Source organism: Macrobrachium nipponense, chromosome 24 (assembly GCF_015104395.2).
Source record: "Macrobrachium nipponense isolate FS-2020 chromosome 24, ASM1510439v2, whole genome shotgun sequence".
In the NCBI taxonomy this organism is placed as follows: Eukaryota; Metazoa; Arthropoda; class Malacostraca; order Decapoda; family Palaemonidae; genus Macrobrachium; species Macrobrachium nipponense.
In genome coordinates, this window is record NC_061091.1 from 16154713 (window position 1) to 16174725 (window position 20013).

General features: G+C 40.5%; 1 protein-coding gene across 36 annotated transcripts in view; it reads right to left on the minus strand.

The window, feature by feature from the left end:
- The window catches only part of LOC135205466 (PDZ and LIM domain protein Zasp-like), a 127869-nt gene that overhangs the window by 49702 nt on the left and 58154 nt on the right, over positions 1 to 20013 (minus strand). For all 36 annotated transcript variants that reach the window (XM_064236133.1, XM_064236142.1, XM_064236135.1 and 33 more), the window contains exon 2: positions 10183 to 10334. In XM_064236133.1, coding sequence (XP_064092203.1) covers positions 10183 to 10334 — 152 coding nt within the window. The remainder of the gene's footprint in view (positions 1 to 10182; positions 10335 to 20013) is intronic.

Sequence of the window (20013 nt, forward strand, 5' to 3'; positions counted from 1 at the left end):
TAAAATAAATTCCTGCTTTATTTCTCTCTGACTGTTTTTCGTTAATTGGACGCACTTTTATTATCTCCCTCACACCCCCCTCCCTCCAACCACACACTCCAGAGAGAAGAGAAAAGATGCCGCGAGGAAACTAAAAGCAACCTCTCTCTCTCTCTCTCTCTCTCTCTCTCTCTCTCTCTCTCTCTCTCTCTCTCTCTCTCTCTCTCAGGAGCAGATGTCGGAACCTTTGGTACAGTTTGTTTTTGTTTCGTTTTCTCGTTCGAAAGAGAGACTTTTCTTATCCCTGGCCAAGGCAGGCTGATCACCTGATGGGAAATTCACACTCGAAAGCAATAATTACCCTTTGTATGTTTGTATGGTGTTTTGACGTTGCATGGAACCAGTGGTTATTCAGCAACGGGACCAACGGCTTTACGTGACTTCTGAACCACGTCGAGAGTAATTACTCTTTGGTGGGATAAGAAGGACTTGCAATTCTTTAGCGCTGTGCTGCCGTTGGATCATGCGACACTACCTTATTAGAGGGTAGAACAGAATATAGAATTTAGGCCAAATGCCAAGCGCTGGGACCTATTAGGTATTTCAGTTTTGAAACGGAAATTGACTGTAAAAAGGTTTGAGAGGCGTGACAGGAGGAAAACCTCAGAGCGGTTGTACAATGAATCCATTGACTGAACAGTATCTTATTGTTTTTCATGTTATCAGCACTGTCATATGGGGGAAAATTCTCAGACAATTATTATGTCTCCGCGTGTTCAAATGTATGAAAAGCGTTGATATGCAAGCATTTTGATAACTGCTGTCAAATGCTCTGCAAAAATTTTGATAAATGCTGTCAAATGCTCTGCATCATTTTAATAAATGCTGTCAAGTGCTCTGCAAGCTTTTTGATAAATACTGGCAAATGCTCTGCATCATTTTGATAAATGCTATCAAACACTCTGCAAGCTTTTGGATAAATGCTGTCAAACGCTCTGCAAGCATTTTGATAAATGCTGTCAAGTGCTCTGCAAGCATTTTGATAAATGCTGTCAAATACTTTGCAAGCATTCTGATAAATGTTGTCAAATGCTCTGCAAGCATTTTGGCAAATGTTGTCAAATGCTCTGCAAGCTTTTTGGTAAATGCTGTCAAATGCTCTGCAAGCATTCTGGTAAATGCTGTCAAACGCTCTGCAAGCTTTTGGATAAATGCTGTCAAACGCTCTGCAAGCATTCTGATAAATGCTGTCAAACGATCTGCAAGCATTTTGGTAAATGTTGTCAAATGCTTTGCAAGCATTTTGGTAAATGCTGTCAAATGTTGTGTAAGCATTCTGATAAGCGTAGACAAACTGCCTGAGGATCTTATTCTTCCTTCCAGTGCAAACAACATCAACAACTCTTCAAAGATCAAGTCCGGTTAGAAGAAAGCACCTGCGCGTACTTGAGGCGAGAGCGCGCGCTTACAAGACCGGGTCAGAGGTGAAGGCAACAGCCACCAATCATCCACAAGGTCGGGGAACGCATGGTAGGTAGGCCGTAATTGAGGGAAGCCGAAATTGCCCCTAGAACTCGTTCCGCTCTGCCCCCGCCGTTCGGGATTGTGAAATACGACAACGTTGTGGCAATGCCATTTTCTTTACGTCGTCGCTAATCTAGTTTTTATATGGAATTCAGACGTTTTGACATTTGTAATACATTATCTTGTGAGATGGGTGCCAAGGTCTCGCTTTGGTATATTCGATGTTTATTAACTAATGCATTTAAATCTTACGTTTAATAACATCTGATTTTAAATCTTGATTCCTAAAATGTAAAGAACTATTAATTTTCTGCAGTCTATCGTGTCCTGCGTTATGAATATAACAGACTAGCCTTAGTAAGTATACGAAAGTAAAAAACTATTGTACAAAATCCAGTTTCTCACTTTCACCAATGTTATGACTAAGAACCCGAACGTTTATTAAAAAGGAAACGTTAAATGACCGTAAATAAAACATGAACACCAATCATTCTTCACGCTGCATTACTCGAATTACTTCACCCACCTCTAAATAACAGTCAAGAACATTAAAGCGGACAGGAGGTGTCCAGTTAGCGATTCTTCCCTAATCCAGCGAGAGAGAACTAGTACGAATGACGCCACCGTCATATTATTATCACTTGAAGGCGGCATTTTCAAAGGAACGACATCACAGGCGTAAACATCCAAGTCTTGATGTTTGTGCACAGCTGCTGCACACATCGGGCAGGTCAACATCGTCCTCGCCAGCTTCGGAAAAAAAAGAAGAGATTCGACTTTTCCGAAGAACGATGCGAAACAGCTGATGCCATTCGTTTAATTCACTATTATCCACTTCACAGTTGGTGGGGTTTGTTATTTTCTTAAATACCAGATACGATTTTTTTTATCATTGTCAACTCACGTTCTATAAACACGGTTTATTTTTATTGGGATTTTAACCATCTTTATCCATTTTTTAGACATTCTCCAATAAAAGGCTTATGAAACTACCCAAATTTAGCTGTTACATTATTCCTTCAGGAGCGAATCAGGAACGCAAATTCGCTCGTAATATCCTCGAGTCATCTTGAAAAGTGGACGAAGCAAAGGTGCTGCTGTGTCATGTTTATCTTTATGCGCCAAATCATTACGTTCTGGTAAACATCACTAAATTTAGACAGTCAACATCAATACACTTCTTCGTTTTTAACTGTGCCGTCTTTCATGTGGCATTTAAACCCCACAAGCTAAGAGATCGTAGTGCAGAAATGCTTTTTGTGTTACACCCACAAAACTTCCACCGATAATTGAACTGTCAAGCATTAAACAACAAGAGAGAAAGTTGTGAACCTATTTAAAGCCAGCCCTGTTCCTTCAAGACGCGGTGTCTTCTTACACGACAATCCTTCTTCACGCAGCGTCTCTATACTTAAAGATGACAGAGGTGGGGGAAAAACGCGATAGCCAACATGAGTGGCCGCGTATGAAGGATATGAAAATAAAATTATATTTATCAATGATGTGTTCACATGACAACCTGATCAATGGTTTATTGTAAAAATTAATGAAATGTTACACGTATAATGCTGATCATCCCTTTGCTCAGACCGTATATAGACCACCCACCCAAACAAACAAACAAACCGCGACATGAACATCAGACGAAGACATGCATGTTGCGGGGATTAGTGGTGACTGGTGAGACGACCGCCTTCCTTCTCAGAGATACTTCGGGATAACTCGAGGCATCTGTAAGAGTGACACGTTCAAATGCTCTGAGACAGGCGGCGACACCTTCATTATGCGTATTTTGTATGTTATGAAAACCCAACCAGGGTACTTTACGAAAGCAAGGCACCTACTAGACGCAGTTTATTCACTGGCCACAACTTTAAATACCAGCACGCATGCGGCCGCGCGTCCGAAACCCCTGATCTCTCCCGCTCTAACTCAGCCATTTACACCGACCTCCGATATGTATTATCCTTGGCCCCCCTCCCCCTTCACACTGCCTCCACGGTCCACCACACCTCTAATTATGCACTTCTACGCTGCCACCTTTCTGAAAGGTTTATGTCTGATAAGAATGCTTTACGACGTTATTTATACAAGAAAAGACAAGAACAAAAAAAAGCTACCTCATACAAATACCTAATTCTCTACGGTGTTTCACTTGCCCCGCCGCCGCCCGTCCCAGCCCGCCTTTCATGCAATACCCAAAAGGATGTATCACGTATCACCTACTCAAGCTCTTGTTTGTTGACACACACACACACACACACACACACACACACACACACACACAGAGCCAAAGCCCATCTCCATGAACTGAAGAGGAGAAGACAGAACATGCAGCCTTTTCCCTTCACGATTCATAGCTTTAACTTCTCGTCCTCATTTAGAATCTTGCTCAATCATCGTAGTAGTGTGAGAAAGACTGGCAAAGGACAATGTTTCAGAACTTGTTTTAGCTGATGAGCTCAGAGGATGGCGGTAAATTAAGCTGCAGGAACTATAAATCCGGGTTGATGAAATATTTAGAAAATCCAATTGAGATGTATTCAGATATTTCATTGGACAGATAAACATTTTTTTTTTTCTTATTACAACTGGCCGTCATCTTGAGTGAGTGAGAGAGTGTGAGTGAAAATGTGGTCTCACTCGAGATCTCGAGCCATGCACGGCGCCAACCTCAGTTGAAAAAGTAAACAAATGGTCTCTCGCACACACTCTCTCATATGACTACCTACGAACACCACAAACACCGATATAAGACTTAAAACGCTCAACTGCAAAGGAAATTTTCCTAACATACCACGTCCTTTAAATTTTTATACTAAAGAATAGGCGTTACCCAACTATTCAGTACAATTTTATTGTCGCAGTCATGGTACAAATATTTGGAACACAGTCTCGGTAAAGTAAATATCAAGAGGCGCTTTGTAAAGAGCTCTGCCAGATTTAATTTTCCACATTGAAAGCTTCATTGTCAGATTAAATTTAAAATCTAAATTCCTATTAAGAAGCTGCAGCATCGTAGTAACGATTGCAGGAGGGCAACTGTTCCAAAAATGATTACTACATCGCTAATTAAAATTCAGGTCAAAAACATTAAAATATGATCGAGGGTGACCTCACAAGCACAAGAATGGTAACCAGAAAAGACCAAATGCTAGACACACACTCTCTCTCTCTCTCTCTCTCTCTCTCTCTCTGTACGGGAGGGTGGTACAGCACAGTCCCAAGAGCGTAACCTGAATATATATTAGGGTAAACTTTCAATCGTCTGAAAACTGTCATGGCGAACATATGGCAAGGAAAAAAAGGGGGCAATCTGTTAATGTCGTTATATCTGTGCAGCCATGTTGACTCTCACTTTCAAAGACTGCCGCCAATATGACATTAAATCTGCATACGGTAGTATGCGTTAGTACAACTAAATGGAGTTGTAGATACGGAACACCAAAGTGACGTGAATAGATATATCAAGCGACGACAACTAAAAATTGGCCAAAAAAAAAATCAGCGTAAGATTTTTCTCATTTGTTGAACAAAGGCACAGAGAGAGAGAGAGAGAGAGAGAGAGAGAGAGAGAGAGAGAGAGAGAGAGAGAGAGAGAGTCCTAAACTTCAGGAAAAATATAAAAAATTATTACAATTTGGATCAAAACTGATAACTCCATGTTTAATAGAGAAATGGGATAATTATAAAACTAATGAGATTTAATGGCGTCTAAGAAAAACGATGTGGTACGAGAGAGAGAGAGAGAGAGAGAGAGAGAGAGAGAGAGAGAGAGAGAGAGAGAGAGGCTCAGGACTCCAGGTGTAATTTCTTATCAATCTCGAGAGGATGGACTGAGAGGGGGAGGGAGTAGAGTGCTGGCACCCTCCCCTCCCCCCACCCTGACCGAGAGGTTGGCTGCTTTATCTCGAGCAACACCAAGCATTATCCGAGAGCCGACGGAGGCCGCGAGATAACGATGGGCCATTTGTCGCCGTTATGTAAGACGCCTGCGGTGATCTCCGAAGACGTGCGCATCCTGTCACGGCTTTTAAAGGATATCTAGAAAATGACTCAATTCTTCTTCGAAGAGGTAGGGGGCTCCCTTCAAAGTGGGTCAGGGGTGATAGAGAATAGGGTCAGTTGAAAAACAATGCGGAGGCGAGTTTGTAAGCGAGGCTCCTGTTTAGTTCGGAAACTGGGACTAGGCCGAGAATTGCGGTTAAAGAAACCAGCATTCATCTAGCGATGGCACTGACGGCATACTGAATCAGAATTATTATTAGTGTTCATTCATATATGAGGGGGCTTATTTACATAAAAATAAATAAAGACTAACTTCACAAGCAAGCTTCAACAGTGAAGAGCGCCCTCATGAGACAACTAGAAGCACGGAGATAATGAACTGACATGGTATACCGGGATGTAATGAGCGCCAAGCAGATGTAGCCTGACGCATCATACTGATAATGGCCTCTTATGCGCCCTTCTCTATCTAGTATTTCCTTCATGCTAGACTGTCCGTTCCTTTCCATGTATCAATACCCCACCATACCCCGCCGCCCCCCACCGGGTATCGCTGCGACGCAGGCTACTTGAACACCTACTTCACCCAGTTAAAGTCAATTAGTTTGATGTACAGGGAAGCGTGTGGTCTTGTGGACAAGGGATTTGGGAAGGGGTGGAGTGGTGGGACGTGGGGGGCGGGGGAGGGGGTGGACAGCCATGTAGATTTATAAGGCATCATGCTTTCCCTACAAAATTCATACGTGTACTAAACCACGTACGTGTACGTACGTATCAACAACAGCTGAAACCGACGTCCAAGCGAAGAAAACGTGTGTGTCAGGACAAACGGCTCTCTCGAGACAGCAAAAACAAACTTTCTCTCATTCTTTGGCCCTATCGACGGGAAAAAAGGAGGTGAGGTGGGGTGGGGGCATTTTTACATCATCATGTTACGCGATATCAACACCGAATACGCCATAATCAAGTCCATCAAGAAGCTGGCACCCTCCGGTGCACTGTATGAGAGACTGGCTGTTTGGATGTTTCTCGCTGACGCGGGACGATGCTGCTCTTTCTGATGTCTCCTCAGGTGTTGTCTACTGCTTCATTAACGGTTGATGTTTGCTCACGAATGATGTTGAATATTTAAGGAAACTTTTGATACATGCATGCTACATGCTTTGTGGGGAGAGAGAGAGAGAGAGAGAGAGAGAGAGAGAGAGAGAGAGAGAGAGAGAGAGAGAGAGAGAGTGGAGTTTTTCAAACATTACCAATGATTTCTTAAGAGGACTACGACTCAAGGATTAAAATGCCATCTATCTCATTTTTAAGACAATTTGCTGAGATGGGAAACTTGCCAACATATATAACAAATTTGAAATGGGGGTTACATTATCGGGCATTCAAAATGCAAAAGCTTGTAGCGTGGTTCTTACAAATTCGTGACTTTTGAACACCTACGTCCTGAGACTTGTGTCAAATCTACTGTTACAGTGACTGGTTGTATTCAGTAGAGATTGTAACATTGCTTCGGTAAGTACAGTACAAGTGACCTTAACTCGCAGCGTCCACAGCTGTATCACCAATGACAGCGATCTATACTCTGTTTTTTTTTCTTTCTTTCTTTTTTCCCCACCCGCCTGTGGTGTTTGCGCATGGTAACACTGCGTCCCGGGCTTTAGATAGTTACGTTATGTGTAAGTTCTAGGTAAATAAAAGGTTATCTGGGTGTACATTTACAACTGAAAAGTGTTTTAATAATTTACTATGCGAATTACACCGTTAATATTCGAAATAGGATATTATTATAATTGTTGAATGTAAGCTGAATGTAACTATCTAAAGCCCGGGACTCAGTGTTACCATACGCAAACACCACAGGCGGGTGGACAGATGGAAAAAAACAGAGTATATTCCCACACAGATTGTAAATACGTACGGTTAGCACCCAAACTCAAAAAGCGTTGGGACTATCATAAACACTCAATATGCGTGTGCTGAATTTTCATTGGATAGTATTTTAAAATGTTTTTTTTACGTATTTTAATTATTTACCTACATTTTTATCCGCGTTTTTCTTAATGGGTTCGTTTATCTTTTCTTTTCTAATAACTGATCTCTTCTTTCCGTATTTCCTATTACCTTCTGAGCACTAAATTCTTAAAAAGCTTAATTTCACGTCAGTGGCCCCCGTGAGCATGCTCCATATGAAAAGGGTTCATCTCTTGGAATAATAATAATAATAATAATAATAATAATAATAATAATAATAATAATAATAATAATAATTTCACATAAAAAAATTGAAGAACCAAAACTAATACTTTAAATGTAAATTTTAAATGTCCTTCCCTATGACAATAATAAATAATAATAATAATAATAATAATAATAATAATAATAATAATAATAATAATAATAATAATAATAATTTCACATAAAAAAAATTGAAGCAAAACTAATACTTTAAATGTAAATTTTAAATGTCCTTCCCTATGACTAACGGCCTCCTTGACTTGGAGACTTGGGGGGCAAGTTTACTTAGCTCAAGAATAAACAGAATCTAACTGCGAAAACACCAACACCGCCAATCCCTAACTATTTATGCAATCATCACGACTCCTCGTATTACACGGATAAATTACAACGGGAGAGTGGCAACCTTGACCCCATATATTACATCGGCCCCTCCTGTAACAGTTTTTCTTTCTTCTTCTTCTTTTTTTACAAGCACGTTTATGGTCGCCATCATGATCATTGGCTTAAGGACCGAGTCAAGTCTTGTTTATTAACAACAACTTAGCAGCTGAACCTCTTCGTTTCCCTAGCGCAGACACTAGAGGTATGAGACGAGTTTCTTCAAGTAGCAACAGCCAAAAGAAACTTAAATGTTTCGCAGAAGCAAAAGCGGTTCATTTGATTCCGCCTCAAGATTGCTACTGACACCTGATCACGACGAAGAGGAAAAGCAACACATTAAGCTAACTTTGTATTTGCTAAAGGCAAGCTGCTTACCTCAAATGCAAATTTTGACTGCCACTAACAATCCCAGTTGATTAGGCATTTCATTCAAAGGTCGCTAATGCATATAAATATATTTGGAAGGTCGTCATCGACTGCAACATTATGAGGCAACTCTAATCAACCGCCACTTAATCAGTTCCACCAACAAACCGTTGCATTAAACGAAAAAAAAAAAAAGACATAAATTACAATTTTCTATATTATGTTTATAGAAATGACTCCGCTAAAAGATCCAAGAATTCACTTTCGTTAAGCGAAGAGAAGTGGAAATAACAAAAAAGGTCTGCGTCGTCTGGCATGCAAATGCCTGCGGAGTAACCGCACCAAATATGGCGAGAAAGCTTTTGCTAAGAATGGATCCTTTCAGGCCGTGATTAGAAGAAGACTCGACAATGTTTTTTAATGGATGTTGCAACGTGGCCCTAACATAACCCAAGCGATGAGCTACAAGGCGTCAGGAGTATTATTACGACTACACACAGCCATCAGACTAGGTTTATTCATCCTCTCGTTGCTTGCACTCGAAAACTGATTTCCCCGCAGCAACAGAGCTGTTTTCTGATTGGATGCATTTCGAGAAATCTTATTGGCGATACGTCTGCCCAGATTTAAGAGACTTTGCAATGACACCTAATGTGTAGGCTGACATGAACAACAGTGCTGTGCATTCGCTTGGACTGAATCCAGATGCATTGAAACTGCTCTCACGATTCGCCCATCTGTTCCGCATCCCGTTTTTCTTTTCGTTTCAATTCGCAAACAACCAAAGTTTACAACAGGAGGAGTAAATCTACCCAGCGTTCACGAACACCTTTATCAATTCAGAGGATTTCCAAAGCTTTGGTGCCCAGACTCTCCCGCTACATTCAATGCGTCTTTCACCTTCACCTTGCAGACTCCAATTAAGACGCTCACAGGTTCTCTTAGTCTATCTAGCCGACCTTGTTCTGGGAGAACCTTCCACAATCTCTTTCTCCCATTTACCTGTAACCTCTAATCGACGGAGCAATCCACCTCACAAAGAAACCTTCCTATTATACCCAACTTCCGACTTCCATTATCTTGGCAGTGTTTAAAACCCATCATATCATCCGACACGCCTTCGTGTGTGTGTGTGTGTGTGTGTGTGTGTGTGTGTGTGTGTGTGTGTTTTTTTTTACCTAACTGAAAAACAGAAAGATATTCATTATCCATATTTACTTTACACATTATAAAAGCTGAACATGAATTTTAATTTAGTCATTTTGCTCTTCTGTAATAAAATATATCTTCCAAAATGTCAGATCACAGGACCTTCTTATTACTATTCCTAGAGCTTTGCGAATTCATCGTATTCATTACAGTTCAACACTGCGCTCCTGTGGAATCTTTTCAGCATTATCCATATTGAACACAGTAGAGTAGACGCTAGGTCTACAAACTGTTTATTACTATTCCAGCGTGACTGAGAATAGACACTAGGTCTACAAACTGTTTATTACTATTCCAGCGTGACTGAGAATAGACACTAGGTCTACAAACTGTTTATTACTATTCCAGCGTGACTGAGAATAGACGCTAGGTCTAGAAACTGTTTATTACTATTCCCAGAGCTTCTGAAGTCATCGTATTCGTTACAGTTCGATACCGAGTTCCTGACACCAAATCCTCATGGGTTCTACTTACCTCTGGACAACGAGTTCGAAGCTGTTGCCGGCCTTGAGGATGGCCTCTTGAGCCTCCTTGTGCCTCAGAGAGAGAGCGTCCTTTCCGCCGATCTTCACGATGGCGTCTCCTGCCTGCAGTCCTGCGTTGGATGCCACGCTACCGCCATTCACCTGGGGGCAAGCGCAAACGGACTTTTAGTTATAAAAAAAAGAAACGCTTAATTGAGCAAAAACCTGACAAATACAGAACAACAGGCAACCCGAACGCCGTATGCGTATAGGGGAAGCCCTCTAGAATGAATGACATTCTGTGGTATACTATACGCACCTTTTCCACCCTGAGGTACTCCTTTAGTATTACAAAATATAAATACTTAAAGATAACTGCATAGAGGAATTACAATACATTCATTAAGTAGATATTACTCATTAAGAGAAGATGGTATTAGCTTTAAAAAATAAAATTAAACGCTAAAACGAAAAAAACTATAATAAGATTAAATGAATTCATAAAGAAAAATTGCCGAAAGTTTAAAGAGAAAAATCACCAAGTTAAATAGTAAGAACAAATGCACTATGTAAGCAAAAACATTAAAACCAACAACAAAGTTTATATGAAAAATTCACAAAAACGAAATTTGGAAACTAAACCCTCTTCTACACACACACACACACACACACACACACACACACACACACACACACACACACACACACACACACACACACCAAGTATACTTACAGATCAGAGTCCACAAAAGTTGAAGAATAAAGCCCAGTACAAATTTAATAAAACAACAAAGAATCCACTGTCAGACATGATGGTTAGGCAACTTAAATAAAGTACTGATTCTAATTCAAGATAGTATAACTAAGCCCCGTCAGTACAGAGGAATGAAACTAGGGAAAACCCTGCTCGCAAAATCGATCATAATTTCCGTTCTTCAGAAATTAAATTGCAGATAGACGACTCCGGTCTAATTAGACGAAATTAAGTGTAACTATCTGACAGAGCGGACTCAACAACCACGCCCTGCTTAGAGGACAGATTCGACAGATCAGAATAGCAGTCTTCAGAGAATTAATAGCCTCGCTCTTATGCTAATTTACATAAATGGTGGGAGGCATGCAACTAACAGCTTCTTCGTTTAATGGTTAAAATCAATAAAAACGAGAGAGAGAGAGAGAGAGAGAGAGAGAGAGAGAGAGAGAGAGAGAGAGAGAGAGAGAGCGTTGCTGCGTGTTTTCAAATATATTCCAAAGTAGTTCAACTTGTTTTGGTTTCAAATTTTAGCTTCAAAAGTCGAAGTAATTCATCCAGTTGCTACGGTCCACTGAACAATTCTGCATGTTCTTACGAGAAGCAAAAAGTTATTCCTCGGAGTTGCTTTTTAAAATCTAAAAATTTATCCAGTCTTTTATCAGAACAGCAACGCACAAAAATTCTGCTTTTAAATGCCCACTTCATAAATTGCTCGAACATTCATTAATTCATAGTTTGCAAATTAATTTTTCCTTGTTGCCACTGTTCCTACAATTTTCTCAATGTTTGGCCCTTAACCCTAACGGATTATAGAATTTTGGACAAAATGCCAAGCGCTGGAACCTGTGAGGTCATTCAGCGCTGAAAGGGACATTGCGAGTAGAAGCGCTTGAAAGGTTAACAGGAGGAAAACCTAACAACCGTTAGGAGAGGGTGGATAGGAAGATAGAAGAGAATATGAATGGAGTTACAGTAAAATGAGTGAAAAGGGTTGCAGCTACGGCCGAAGGGACGCTGCAAAGAATCTAAAGTAATTCCAACAGTACACCGCATGAGGTGCACTGTCACCACTAGCCCCCTACGGAGGAGATTTAATGGAAAACAAACAAAAATAATACTAACACAAACCCCAAACTAAACCAAAGGAGAAACAACCAAGACAAAATAAATCGCCCTAAGAGCTGCAATAACAAAACAGAAAATCAAGAGCGACTTTCTTTTTTCTTTTTATGGTGGTCTCGAGGGGGAAGACCGAAATAGATTCCTATCCGGGTTATATCAGACCAGATCATCGTTATAGATAGAAACCTGCAACCCTGATTGTTTCAATGCCCATTACATCGGCGGAGGAACTTTAGATGGAGCTTCTTTTAAAGGTAAAAAAAAAAAAGAAAAAAAAAAAACTAGGATTCTGCTGCTAACATTAAAGCATCCACTTTTGTCAATATGACAACTGGGACGCCAAAAATTTAAAGGACCCGTATAAAAACCACACGAGCGCGCACATGGAGAGAGAGGAGAGAGAGAGAGACGAGATGAGGAAGAGAGAGAGAGAGAAGAGACAGAGAGAAGAGGAGAGAGAGGGGGGGGGTATTACTTCTTAGAACTGTCACAAATGATGCAGCTAAATAATCAAAGCCCTAATTGTAATTATGGCAATATTGATAAAAGTCATTTTAAAAGTCAGCTAACGTGCGGAGGAACGAGAGAGAGAGAGCAGAGAGAGAGAGAGAGAGGAGAGAGAGAGAGAGAGAGAGAGAGAGAGAGAGGTTACTTCTTAGAACTATCATAAATGATGCAGCTAAATAATCAAAGCCCCAATTATAATTATGACAGAATTGATAAATGGGTCTTTTAAGTGTTAAAAACTTCTTTCAGAACTATCCCAAATGATGCAGTCTAAACAATAGAAACCCTAGTATAACATTTATATAACATTTATTAGCGTTAAACGTGTAAGAACGAACGAACAAACGAGAGAGAGAGAGAGAGAGAGAGAGAGAGATTATATGCAACACATTATCTCAGAAGATAGAAATCAGAGGCGCGAAAGCTTCACTACTTCATTACCACCACCATATGGCAGAGTGAGGACAGATCCTGTTCAGCTCTTTTTAAACCTCTTTTAAACTGGGGCGCACTTAGCAGTACATTTCCTCCACTTTGGATAAAGAGGCTTTCTGCTTAAAGGATCCTAAGCCCCATTACCACCAGGTTCGAGAGTTAACGAGATAAATTCTGCCAATTGACCCGAGCGTTTTACTTTTATTAATTTGTGGGATCGAGTTATTTCTGTCGTCAGTGCGTCCTGTCTTTTCAGAGTTAAGAAGAATCCTTGCGCCATGCATACGTACGTCGTCTTTTTCGAGTTAGGGTTCCGTGCGTCTTGCATACGTACGTTGTCTTTTTCGAGTTAGGATTCCGTGCGTCTTACATACGTACGTTGTCTTTTTCGAGTTACGGTTCCGTGCGTCTTGTATACGTACGTTGTCTTTTATTAGAGTAGGGATTCCGTATGCTTTACATACGTACATTGTCTTTTTCGGGTTAGGATTCCGTGCGTTTTTCGAGCTAGGGTTTCGTGCTTCTTGCATACGTTGTCTTTAACGGGTATGGATTCCGTGCGTCTTGCAATGTGTAGCCTCAACATAATCTAAGAAGAATAATTTCGACTTAAATAAAAATAATTAAATACAATTATTCGCTTAAGTGCATTTCATAACTGAATGCTTATGTCTCCTGAAACGATGGTTGGGAATAGTCTCAATTCTCAATTCTTAGTGATTCAACATAACCTGGAAAAAAAAAAACTGCTCATTTACGATTGTTTAGAATATACTGAATCTGTTATAAACTTTCACGTGCGATTGATCTTGATAAATCACCATACATTTCTCCTCAGTGCTAGTGATCGAAACACAGAGAGCATAAGCGCTAGTTTATCCTAATGAATGTCAAATATTAAATTCAAAATAATTCCTTAACTTTATCTTTCGTTTACGCCATTGCCTGTAAGTCTATTTAATTTTGTCTGACTGCAACTCTGATTTGAAGATAGACAATCATGAAGTCCTAAGACCATTCGAATGTTGCTGATCAGGCAGGTTTCAACAGAAAACCCAAATTCAACCTACAACTTTGAACTAGTATTCATTATGCAAGTATTCCTCTTAAGGTCCCCTAATCCTGCAGTGCACAGAACTTCATAGATCACCAAAGGGCCTGAACGTAACAGATTCCCGCAGGAGGGTCTAATCCTAAAGCCTGCATCCCTCCGTTAACTTTGATTACGGCAAGGCCATGTGTACAGAAGATTCAACAGGGTGGGTTTCCTTGGTAGAAGAGGTGGAGGTAGGTCAAAGATGACGTGGTTGAGTACAATGAGGCTGGAAGCAGAGGAGTGTTGGAGAGATCTTGAGGAGTTGGCCCAGGACAGAATGTGGTGGCGTGAAGTCATCAAGGCCCTATGCAACCCATGGGTGCCACAGGAAATGCTTGATTGATTGATTGAAGATTACAATATCTGGTATAGCATTTAAGCGCTGGTAACCTGAGTTACTATGGACATTTTTTTTTATTACGCTTCTAAGATAACGGAATGCCCTGCCTACTTCGGCGCTCACTTAATCCACAATTCTACAAACATAAGCAAAAAATAATGTACAGAGTGAAATTGTAAATAAAATCAAAGTTCATTTTACACTGAACTCTGTTTAAAAATCCTACGGCGAAACCTAGAAAGATCTGAAAGACATTAAATGGACGAGGCGTCAACAGGATGTTCATCCGGGCGCCTCCGATTATCTTATCGGGAATAATATTTAGAAACAGCCATAAATCCTCCAGATCGGCAGTTATCGTTTTGTTATGACAAAATATTCACTACGGAATATTTACCAAAGTTTCATAGCTTCAAATCCTAGAAAAGTAATATTAGGCACTGAAAGTTTGAAGACAAAAAATTAATGAAAACTTTCTAGGCACCAATAATGTTGAATATAATGAAATCCCAATTATAATTATGATTTCGATGTACATTGCAGTATTTTGCAAAAGTACTCTGCAAGTAGGTGTATTTTTTTTTTTTTTTTTTTTTTTTGAGAGAGAGAGAAGAGAGAGAGAGAGAGAGAGAGAGAGAGAGAGAGAGAGAGAGAGAGAGAGAGAGACGGAAGGAGGGGGCCGGGGGATAAAAGGGTCAGTTCTTTATAACTATCCTATATGATGCAGTTAAATAATCGAAGCCCCAATTAATTATGACAGTATTGGTAAAAGCCACTTATAAGCGTTAAAGAAGAAAGAAGAGAGAGAGAGAGAGAGAGAAGAGAGAGAGAGAGAGAGAGAGAGAGAGAGAGAGAGAGAGAGAGAGAAATATTTTCTCTCTTCTCCCTGGCTGAAGTTCTGGCGCCTCTCCAGAGGGTAAAAGTCCTTGGGCCAGTGCCCATGGCGAGGGGTCTTGGTACGTGTATGCGAGGAGGAGCTAAGCTCCGTGTCCAGGAATCCGACAAATATGCTTTCGATGCATGCTGATCCCTCTGTTCGAGACACCCCAAAGACACCAAGTACCACCTGCAGGAGAAGAGGAAGAAGCGCTCGCCTGCTTTTCATGTGGAAAACCACATTCGCATCTCCACACATTTTATTTCCAATCTTTGTTTCCTAGATAGTGACCGCCGAGGGTTTTAACCCGGTGTGTGTGTGTGTCCACCCTTGCGGTGTTCAATACAAGCGAGGTCACCACCGTACAAACCCGTTGGGGATGACCTTCAAAACATACACGACTGTAAATATCAAGATAATGACGCTCCCCAGAAATATTAGTCGTAGATAACGACCCCGAATTTTGATGGGGGGGAGGGGTCACTAGGAAAGATTTCTTATTTCTCTCAAGATTCAAATTTAGCCGGATACACAAATATATCTGGCGAGAAAAAGAATCATCAGAAATACCTACAATTTTTAAATAATCCCTCTCTCACATAGACGGAAGTTATTGTTATTGCTATTTTTTTTGGGGGGGAGGGGTTGGCCAGTATCACAATACCGCCAAAACTAAAGTACGTGGCTGCACAAAATTCTGTTAGCAGACTGCTCCAGAGAATACCAGATTTTTGTACAGATCAGAGCCTGGACGGAGATCTGGTATTTTAAAAAGTCAACTACCTGCTGTCAGTAAAAGAAATGTATATAAGAGGACTTGGCTAACGAAACTAAAGGTACTCTAGAAGGAAAACGTAAATGATACTCTGATTTTGATTTATATAGATTTTTGGCATTATGCCAAGCACTGGGGCAACTAAGGCCATTCAGCGGAAGTTGACAGTAAAAGGTTTGAAAGGTGTAACAGGAAGAAAACCTCAAAGCAGTTGTACTATGAGTCAATTGTTAGGAGAGGGTGGACAGAAAGACGGAAGAAAGAGCATATGAAAGGAGGAACAATAAAAGGAATGAAAGTAGTTGCAGTTAGGGTCCGAAGGGGCGGTGCAAAGAACCTTAAGTAATGCCTACATTGCACCGAATGAGGTGCACTGACGGCAATACCCCCCTACGGGGATAAATGATACCGGTCTGTACTATTTGAGGGATTTTGCGAAAATTATTGCAGGCAAATTTTGATTTGAAGTTTATAATGTACTTCACACCAGTAGGTAAATTTTTGGCATTGGTGGATATCTAGACACCTTTTGTAATCCGCAACTGTAAGGACGTAGAAATATAAAAATAATTACAAGTACGCTCATTATTCGACCATTACGATTATGTTCAAGATGTGCATACAACCATTATAGTTTCCTGAGCAAGATTTATTGTCTTTCTTCCAAACCAACGACCATCACGCTCAAGAAGGAACAATAATTCATATTTTTATCTGGTGGCTGTAATGATTATTTAACAAGTAAATAAATTACCCGAAGTTTCTTCGGCCCAATCGAGTTTTCTGTACAGCGTATAATCAGGGCCACCGAAAATAGATCCATCTCTCGGTGGCCTCGGTATAATGCTTTATGAGCCGGAACCCGTGGAACTTGCAGCCACGGCCCGGTGACGGCCTGACCTATAGCGTTGCTAGACGTACGATCACGGCAAATTTTAACCTTAAATAAAATAGAAACCACAGAGGCTAGAGGGCTGCAATTTAGCATGCCTGATGACTGGAGGGTGGATACTCAACCTACCAATTTGCAGCCCTCTAGCCTCTGTAGTTTTTAAGATGAGGCGGACAGAAAAAATGTGGACAGAGAAAAGCGCAGACGGACAGACAAAGCAATCTTAATAGCTTTCTTTAACGAAAAAGAAACAAATATCTTATCTATTCATCGTTATTTTCAAAGCACAGACGACTTCTAAATTCGCCTTCGTAGAAAACGGCGTTTTTACCTCAAAACCGTTTATGTTACCTAATCTTTCACGCTGGCGTTAGTTGAAGCGTCGACCAAATAGAGCCCACATGAAATCACCCATGAGCGATGCAGGCTCAGAGAGAGAGAGAGAGAGAGAGAGAGAGAGAGAGAGAGAGAGAGAGAGAGAGAGAGAGAGAATTCTAAAACCAAATTCAAATCATTTTCCAAAACGTTGAAAACACTCGATTCTGATATAAACGTTAATTCTATGTTTGGAGAGAGAGAGAGAGAGAGAGAGAGAGAGAGAGAGAGAGAGAGAGAGAGAGAGAGAGAGAGAGAGAGAGCTAAAATACGAGTCTAATTCAATTCGTGAACGACCAAGAGAAAATATGCAATAAAATAAATGTAAAAATGAAAGCACACCAACACAGAATGTCCATTACTCGGAAGCATAGTCAAGCGGCTGCATTTAATGAGAAAGAAATAAGTGGCGTGCATAATAATGCGGCCACTGTTTCGACCCCACTTTCCCTCAACGAGAACACTTACTCATTCACGGCCAATCAGCAATTTAGAATTAGTCATCATACTATCTGGCTATCACTAGTTAAATTGCCTCTGAAGGCATTACAGATTTCGTAAGTCAATTGGAATCCCTGATTTAAATGGAAAACAGACTTGTTTACATGCAAGAGGTCTCAGAGATTTTATTGAGGCGTCAAATTCTGTCCTTCATAAGACGGTCTGATACATGACGGCATCGTCAATTTACGAACTGCCTTCGCAGGCAATCATGTGGCAACGTTCACATCCTCTAGCGTACAGCAGAAAAAAGGGGAGACGTGAGAAAAATGTCAACAAAAAACGGCAAAACAGGAAACCGTCGTCTCTCTGCGAGGAGAAACAGTATCTGTCTTACCTACCGGACGTTAGATGCCTTGACGTCATCCAAGTTGAACGAAATGTTTACAGCTGCAAAGCAGAGCTATTTCCTTCCGATCAGCGGGGCTTACAGGCATCTCCGTCATCAGTTGCCCAGAATAGCCATGATTGAGTGGCTCGCAGGTGTGTGAAGGCTTGAATAAAGGTTGAAACAAGTGTCTTGCAGGTCTGAAGGCTTATTTCAAGGTTAAAGCAGTTCGCAAATGGGTACGAACACAGTATTTGCAGGGCATATGAACATAGATCACTTGCGACTTTCATAGATGTTAAACTCGGGATCTGATGAATAGGTTTGTTTGTTTGTATGGTGTTTTGACGTTGCATGGAACCTGTGGTTATTCAGCAACGGGACCAACGGCTTTACATGACTTCCGAACCACGTCGAGAGTGAACTTCTATCACCAGAAATAAACATCTCTCACTTTTCAATGGAATGGCCGAGAATCGAACCCGCGACCACCGAGGTGGGCCGTAAACACCATACCAACCACGCCACCGAGGCGCTTCTGATGGGTAGGTGATCTTGATGCAGTTTCGTGGGATTTACTGCACATTTGACTTGACTTTCTTTTTCACAGGATGTAAAATAAGTGATCGGGAAGAAAAGTAACCGAGATGGAAGTCTCCAGAGATTCAGACCAGTGCAGAGCTGAACGTGGAAGAGATGGGAGGAGAAGACTTTGCATACCATGAGCAGGAAATCTCCACGAAAGCCTGGCTTAGAGTAATAGCTTATAATATAATGGATAAACTCTTAGCAGAAAAATATCTGGAAAGTATGCTAACTAGAAACCCAGATTTTTTGTTGAAACTATACAATTAAATACCACTAGATTCATTGTATAAAAAAATCGAAAGGAACTCATGTCATGATGCCGGAATAATAAAAGAGGGTTATATGAAATGGACTACAAGTGGACCAGCCTATCATTGTCTCCATGTAGAGGAGAAAATATCTCAGGATTTCTGGGATTACACCTGCTTCTCCTTTCGCCATAGTTAGGTACAATTTACGTTTCCGCAAATAGCCTATTATACGACAGATGTCAAAAATATATATTCCATGATATGGCGGTACCCCCAAAGCAACCTCTCTCTCTCTCTCTCTCTCTCTCTCTCTCTCTCTCTCTCTCTCTCTCTCTTCGACAGTGTTGTATGTAATTATAAACTGTGTTTTTAGTGTTGTATTTTATTATAAACTGTGTTTTTCACTTTATCGTGACTGGATTGTGTAAAAAGAAATTCTAAGCATTCAAGTTCTCTCTCTCTCTCTCTCTCTCTCTCTCTCTCTCTCTCTCTCTCTCTCTCTCTCTCCCAAACCTTGGCACAGGAACCTCGCGAACCGCGGGCATTCTTAGCCCACTTTCCTCCACACAAAATGCCCCAATCAATTCCTCGTCCATTTCGGTTATCTCCAAACATTTCCCTCCGCTCATTTTTTTTTTTTTATTTTTTTTTTTTTCCTGGTCGCGTTGGAAATTTCGACCAAACCTTTGAATTAGCCGAAGAGTCTTGGTCTAAGAATGTTCATCCCAGTTAAAGCGGGGGCTGCAATGCTTGGCTCAGATGCATTTGCAAGCGTTCATTTTTTATTACTACTTGAAAAGAACATTCCAAGGTATTTCGGGTGTGTGTGCATGTATGTATGCAAGTAGGTGTGTATATATATTATATTATAATTTATATAATATATTATATATAATATATATATATATATATATATATATATATAAAATGTATATATATATATAGATGCGTGTTCTGTTATATATATATATATATATATATAATATATATAGATATATAT